Source organism: Pollicipes pollicipes, unplaced genomic scaffold (genome assembly GCF_011947565.3).
Source record: "Pollicipes pollicipes isolate AB1234 unplaced genomic scaffold, Ppol_2.1 Scaffold_5724;HRSCAF=6776_pilon_pilon_pilon, whole genome shotgun sequence".
NCBI classification, from domain to species: domain Eukaryota; kingdom Metazoa; phylum Arthropoda; class Thecostraca; order Pollicipedomorpha; family Pollicipedidae; genus Pollicipes; species Pollicipes pollicipes.
In genome coordinates this window covers 15,407,635-15,415,393 of record NW_023596746.1, presented here as the reverse complement: position 1 = coordinate 15,415,393, position 7,759 = coordinate 15,407,635, and the positions used below count along the sequence as shown (strand labels likewise).

Genomic DNA, 7,759 nt, shown 5'->3' with positions numbered 1-7,759 from the left:
TGGAGAGCCAATTCACAGCTCTTATGTTTGAAAATCGTACTTACGGACGACTTGACAGCTACGTTTTTATCAGCCTTGATCGCCTCATGGCAGGTTGAATGACAGGATTTGAGTGACGTCATTGTGACATCACGAATGTCTTGCTGACCTTCAAATAGTTTCCGCGAAAAAGCTGGACCTCTTCGTGGGCACCGCCTGGCGGGACGCATCTGTGTTGAAAAAAAAACAGCCCGTAAGCACAATCGTCCCGGTCTCTCTCTCTCTCTCTCTCTCTCTCTCTCTCTCTCTCTCTCTCTCTCTCTCTCTCTCTCTCTCTCTCCCTCTCTCTCTCTCTCCTGGAGCGGGGAGAAAGTCGCTTTGCAAGCGTTAGATCCATACGTCAACTTGCGCGCGAGTTTGGATCTCGTCAGTATTTTTCCTCACAAAATTGGTGCTTTTCACGATTGCGGCCGTTGCGCCAGGAATGAAAGGTCATTTGTGTTATTATTAAGGTCATTTGTCAGGTCATATGTGTTACATGTGTGTCAATTGTCATATGTGTTACCTTTAAATAACTATAATTGTTTTGAGTTCATTTGATATCTGCCAACTAACAGAGGTTGCCACATCGGCCCTCGTTATCAGTTCACTTCACAAAAAACGACGGATCAGTGGAAGGTCATTTATCGCCAGCGTTCTTCCCTTCAAGTCACCGGCCATGTTCATGTGCCCTGAGTGCGAGGGCAATAACCAACGAACTCAGGTTGCAGGGGTGTAGATTCTTATTCACTAGTAGTCACTCCGCCACCATAAGACTTCAACCTCCCGAACTTTGCGATGAAAGTAGCCAAATACGCGGAAAACTCCGTTTGGCGGCGTACTATTGGGGTGGGTCTCGTAAATTTAAATTGCTCAGTCCTCTGCCAGTTCCTTTTGCGGAATACATCCCTGTCTCTTTATCTGCGTCGAGTGGCATAACAAGCGTTGTAATGTCTTATGGTGTTTACTAGACATACTCAAACACAAGCGCAAATGTCTTCTCACGCACGACGTTTACTCGCCCCCCTAATAAGCCCATTGGTTGTCGTAATTTGGTGGCAATTGGGGTTATTTCTCACTGCTCAGCTCAACTCCAACTGATTTGGGGAAACTATATCGATAAAGCTGGTGCAGATTTGTTTTTAATGGGTAACTTCAGTCACTGCGTGCTGTTTTGTCTCTACTCCTTTGTGTGCTCCTCACCATTATGGATCGTGATAGGCAGGAACGCCTTTGATGTCAAACTCCAAGCAGTTATCTTGACGGGATCCGGTGGTGGTAATCTAACCACAGCCGCACACTTGTAAGTACTTGAAGTTTGACGATTTGGCATCGTTGCCTTCTGATGTTCGAGTCGACCTCAAGAACTCTTACGACCACGCTGCCTCCACGCTGTTGTGCTGTTATTGCAGGGCCTTGGCTGTCACGCCGTCGCGCACCCGTGGTGCCGTTTGATGTATGCCTTTAGTACTTCGCGGACCTGGAAGCCCAGCGATAAAACTTTTCTGATTTGGTAGAGAGCAGATTTTTCGCAGCAGGTATTCTCCACTAGTGTCGTTTCTATATATACCGGAATAAAAAGGCCCCCTGTCTGGAATGACGCAAATGAAAACGCGTCAGCGATCAGCTGATCGGTCGACTCAGCCTCGCGCGGAAATCGAGTAACAACGGTAGTGTTCGACTTCATACCATGCAGCAGCAGCTTGGCATCACGGACACAGGCACCACCTTCTGAATGTGTCGAGACGCGGCACCATAACGCACTCAGGTGAAGCTATTTTTTGGAGATAATGGACTGTGAACTTTATGCATTTTTGACATTATGAGCTATGGGCAGTGTTAAATGTGGACGTTCAAAGCCACGGACGTAATGAAATGCGTACATCGTGATTCCGACCCAGTCATTCATCTGTCCAGCTCGACAGGCATTTGTTCTCCAAACCACGCGATGCGACTGGAACACTTTTATTTGCATGTTGTAATGATGCCATTCAAGTGACATACTGGAATCCGGTGTGGAACAATTGGATAAACCAGTATCATATGATATTTAAAAAGCAATGCACAGCTCGTCTTGACGATTTACTGCCCGCCGGCGGCAGCGTACGCCGCGGCCTGGGCTGCAGCGTTGGGATCCTCGGGGGCCACTGGGATGGAATCTCCCTGCGCCTGGAAGCCGTTCTCGTCGGCCGTCCAGTTGACCGTGACCGACACGTCATTGCCGTTCTCGTCCTTGGCGACGAACGAGTAGGTGCCCTGCATGACGATGCCAGGCTCCGAATTAATGATCTTGTTCTCACCGGAGACATCCTGGGAGGCGGGGTCGGTGGTCTCGTAGCCGTACTGGAAGGAGCCGTCCTCGTTCTGGCTCATCTCCATGCGGATGATGCCAGCCTCACGGAGCTCGGCTGTCGGATCATATTCCGCCTCCTGCGGCCTCGCGACGGCCACGGCCAGCAGAGCGGCGATAACGAACTGTGGAGACAGGTGGAGCTTTACCTCGACGAGCGTCGATATCTCACAGGAGCTAATAAGTACACAGGAGTCCACGCACGACAAATCCATTAACAGTACCTTGTTCAGAGGCATAAATGTATCAGCCTACTTGAAACCAACAGTCAGTTCTATCACACAACCTAGTGTACATGCACATGTGCCAATGCACAACACAGCCCAACGCAATGCTGCTTTTGGCTGAAAGAAGTAAAACTTAGCTCCGAATATGTCAAGTTTATACCAGGCCTGTGTGTTTGCTACTCTCAATCAGGTTGTCAATTTCTGTTCTTTTGTGAGAGCCCTGTTCCCTCCAATGTTGATTGTTATTTTTTGTCCTTTTGCAGGATTGTCATGGTCATGGGCACATCACCAACATGTCCATGAATGCTACTCTGCTAATGTAAAGGATTTCTTGATTAATTATGATAAATAAGACAAAAAATGAAGCAAAAGATGAGCAACCTGTCAAAGAACGTGAGCTGATTCAATGCAAAACAAACACCTGAGGGAACGTAGGTTTTCGGGTTTTGCTCAGCCCCCTCACGCCCCATCATCAACACAAGTCGGCGCCACTTCTCCCATTCATTCACTTCAGTTCTTTTTAGAAAGGCCTTGGAGGTGATATTTTCCTTTTAAAGCGGTTGGGTCTATAGAAAAAAGGAATTCGTACTAAAACCCGTCCCTGCAAATTATATCACTGATGGTAGGCTGTGAGTGATTTTAGTTTATATCGCCCTAGGTGGCGGACGATGTGAGCAATTGGCCATAAAATGGATGGCAAATAATGATGAATTCAACCTGTTTGAGAACTACACGTTTGCGACGACCGCGTCTGAAAACCGCACACAAGCGTATTTGAAGTATTGATAACTGCCAGCTGTTCCTTATCAATCACTGGACTAGCGAAATTTCCGGACTATCTGCGGCATGCCTCCCATTGACACAATGGAAGGCACAACTTGGGCACAAACAATAAAGAACTGCTAAAATTTCACGCTTCCCATAAGGAGTCAAAATAAAGGGAGCAAAGCCCGGCCGTTGAAAATGGCAGAGTGAAGTAGGCAGACCCCAGAAACTGATGTCATATTATTATTCATAAGAGCTACGAGTATGATTTTGCCCAAGGGTAGTTTTTCTCGATAATGGTTTGTCAGTCAACAATATACCTCAGTTCGGCGCAAAAGCGCTTCCTGCCAAATGTTACACAACTCACCTTACACTTTGAAAACCTTCGTCGCATGCCCACATTTCCGAGAAGTTAAGTGCATGCGTGAGTGTGGCGCGTGAATGGTATCATAGTGTGTGGTAGGTGAAAACTTTTGGATGCAAAAGTTGGGATCAAGGACGTACATATCAATTTGAACCCCAATAAAAAATTAAGCTTCCACAATGTCTAGAAATGCACAGCTATCATCTACTATCGCTGACAACAGAAGCTTCAGTTCTCGCCGTGTTTGCTTGCCGAATTACGTTGTAGGCTAGCCTTGGCGACGACATGAAAGGCGTTTTCGCAGTTGTGAAGCGCTCGAATGGATCTCCTTCATTCAGACCACTTTCACGTCAGGCTACTTTACTGTAATGGGAGCAGGACATCTCCAGGCTGCAGCCACGATCCCTTTCAGTTGTGTTTCAAAACTGCACATGTCAAAACCAGGCAAAACGGTGAGTAATGTACACTACCCGTACTCACGAGCTTCATGTCCGTGCTGTGGGCTGAGACGAAGTCAACTGCAAGTGGTCGGCTGAAACGGCCGCCTTTTAAGCGTCGGCGAGTACTCTGTCCTTCAAAAGCTTAACGAGGATTGTGCAAGCGCCGAACTGCCTGGCCAGTGCAGAAACTAAACGTCGCGAGGTCAGCTGGAGCCTTCTTCCACGTCCACTTAACCAATGACATGAAGAAAACGGCCCCATTATGGTTGGGCCCAGAAATAACAGAAATGTGTATGATAGGACTTATATAGAGGTCGAGTTGCCATCCTTATACTTCCTGCAGGAGAACCTTCAATGTCGACTACCAGCAAACTTGTTCACGGAAATATGTGCTACATAGTTCGGAGGTCAAATTTCCTTAATTGCTATTCATACGACTTAAATAATTTCTCAGAATTCAGGCTGGCAGCCGTCGCTTTCTTGAATTTTGGTCCAGTTTCAAAAGTTTTTTCTTCATGGCTTGAAGAGTTGTGTGACGCCGTTTTGAGAGACCTTTTATGACAGGAGCCCCATTTATGCAATTATTTTTTCACACTTTGGGATCAAATTCAAGCTCACATGGAGTGTCAGGGGCCAAAGATGACGGCAAATAACGAAAATCAGCTATTTTGATCAATGTATAGCGTCCGTTGCCTTTTAGTACTCATGGTAAGGGTACCACTCACGTAAACACCTGTGCTACATGCCAAAATCATATGAACCTGTGTGACATATACGACCCAGGTGCTATAGAAGACGCTTTTCAATTGGTTGGGTACACTGGGTAAATTAATTGCCATCCTTATGCTTCTTATATGAGGCTATGCAATGGCAACTACCGCGAGCGTTTGACGGGAATATTCTGTGTGACTTGTTTTGTTCACAGGGTACAGAGGCTCCAACCAACACAAATACAAATGTGGAACGTTCAACTGTGCTCCACATAAAGATGTGGAATATTCCCTTAAAATGGAGCGTCCACATGGGCATGGACCGTTGAACAGAAAAATTAATCTTCAAGACCATTCGGAGCACTCCCAGCTCTGCTTATATTCAAACTGAAATCCCCTAGTTGCTGAGCTTCATATCCACGAAGATGTGCTGGGCAGTTCGTACAGGCTATTTCAGGATTGCATCGTTGGAAGCCATCCAACAATAAAGGAAGATTGGAAATGTGACAGTAAAAGGTCCAAAATGAAACCATGGAGAGGTCATGTGTCGAACAGTGGGTCCAATAACAAACAACGGGCCCTTCAGGCCCGGTTTTGTGAAATTTGGTTCATCCGCAATTTAGTGAAACCCTTTACCCTGTAAGAAATCCTTGTGCGTAAAGGAAAGCCTCCTCGTCGAGGCGAGCCAACTGCTCTCGCCAGAGGGCGGCTTGCGCCATGAAGGGGAACGATGTAGCTCGCGTCACCAGAATGATGCACTGTAAGTATCCCGTGGCCCCCAGTGTTTCGCTCACGGCGCCGTCCGAATGCAAAAAGTAAAATGTCAGCCTTAGTGTCCAGTGCACGGGCCCGCTTTTATGCCGCAGCTCGGCAGCCCGAACATAAGCGCCTGATGACTGAGTCCAACTTCATAGAGTTGGCGAATGTACCGCCTGAAATTCATGTGGCTGACACGGGACTGTGTGACGTACCGCTGCTCAGATAACCATCGTGCAAACCGGGCATGTCGGGATTGGGCGAAATGGGACCAAAAGCAACACGCTATTTTCGAGACCATCGCCACAATCTTGCCAACACCTACATCACAGCACGCGCGGATTCATTTGCTGTATTTGTCAAAAATCTTTAATCGTTCTGTACACTCTTCCTTTCAAGCATCAAGTTTTTCTCTGAATATGTACGAATTCTCTTCTTTGTGTGGTCGAAATGCCACCGTTCGATTGCCCAGTCGCCGCGGCGGCAACATTGAAGTAAAACGTGAGAAAACGCACGTGCTGTGATCGCTGAGGGTCAGCGCTATTATGTTAATTTTAAGTTAATTCATTCTGTGCTTGCGGAAGAGTTGTGGCAGGGTAACAACGGCATACACCATTGCAGTCCTATGCAGATCATTCCACAGATTACGCAATGCGAAAATCTAACAAGAATGTGACAGAAAAAAGACACTGTCACACCTTTATACATGGATGATCAAATATAACATAACTCGACATAGCGACGAGTAAGTTCCAAAGGTTTTGGCCACAATATTCGATGAGGTTAGCTTTTAATGAAGTACGCTGCCACGTGCAATCAATACCAGTGTTCTACAAGTTTTTTAGAATGGAAAATGATTCATTCTTTGGCTTTTCTGAGGACGTCTTTTGAAAAGCCGGATTATTTTGAGGTACCCGATGTTTTGTGCTATTTTTGCTCACTTCCAGGTATTTTCACGCTCTTTGAACTATTTTTGTAACAATTGTCGCCAAATCTGGGAGAACAACCGGGCTCCTTTCTTTTTACTATTTGGTGTCCACATTGTGCTATATTTCTCGCTTCACAACGTAAGGGTGTGGGTTCGTATCCAGTTGGACGGAGGAGACCTGCACCCTATATCAGATGGCAGTGATGACTTCCGCCATCAAGTCACTGCCGAAGTCATCACTGCTGTCAACCTCCTGACTGGCGGATGATTCCATGGCTAAGGAAACATCCAGTTTGTGCGATCTCACGCGACTCATTCAAAGATATTGGTCATCACAAGTCTACTTAATACTATGGTAAAACACTACATATGAGTGCAATGATATTATTTACTCATATTCCAACATCTCAGAAAATAAAGCATACCTACGGACTGCAAATGCAGATTGCATAAAACGACATTTGCATCCCCATACACTGTAAAGCAAATTTTCTTGTCGGGGCCACAGAGCAGCTGCTGGATACGCAGTCTACATGAGAACGCCGACCGACCGATGCTCACATATGCCGAAGTCCAGCGAGGCGATCAGCCGTCGTGCAGGTCCGGTCGACGCCGGCCTGCTGTCATGCCCGACGTTCACCCGCACTTCAGCCGACGCACCTCCGCTTTCCGCGGCGTTAAACAAACATCTCCCCTTGCAGTGCGACCTGTGCGTTGTCTGCATAATTTTTTCTGTGGCTTCTTCTAAAAGTATCAATAGTGCTGTCACATTTCTGCAATACAGTGCCAGTGCCAGAGCCAGAGGAGAGAGAGAGAGAGAGAGAGAGAGAGAGAGAGAGAGAGAGAGAGAGAGAGAGAGAGAGAGAGAGAGAGAGAGAGAGAGAGAGAGAGAGAGAGAGAGAGAGAGAGAGAGAGAGAGAGAGAGAGAGAGAGAGAGAGAGAGAGAGAGGAGAGAGAGAGAGAGAGAGATAGAGAGAGAGAGAGAGAGAGAGGAGGAGAGAGAGAAGAGAGAGAGAGAGAGAGAGAGGGAGAGAGAGAGAGGAGAGAGAAGAGAGAGAGAGAGAGAGAGAGAGAGAGAGAGAGAGAGAGAGAGAGAGAGAGAGAGAGAGAGAGAAGAGAGAGAGAGAGAGAGAGAGAGAAGAAGAGAGAGAGAGAGAGAGAGAGAGATAGAGAGAGAGAGAGAGAGAGAGAGAGAGAGAGA

At 46.9% G+C, this 7,759-nt stretch overlaps 1 protein-coding gene across 1 annotated transcript in view; it reads right to left on the bottom strand.

The window, feature by feature from the left end:
* Positions 1–4,258, bottom strand: part of LOC119103560 (larval cuticle protein 1) — a 5,560-nt gene extending 1,302 nt beyond the window's left edge. The window contains exons 1-2 of the mRNA XM_037227140.1: positions 4,205–4,258; positions 2,188–2,493 (exon numbers count right to left, since the gene is read on the bottom strand). Coding sequence (XP_037083035.1) covers positions 2,188–2,493; positions 4,205–4,213 — 315 coding nt within the window. The 5' untranslated portion in view covers positions 4,214–4,258. The remainder of the gene's footprint in view (positions 1–2,187; positions 2,494–4,204) is intronic.
* Between the last annotated feature and the right edge of the window lie 3,501 nt (positions 4,259–7,759).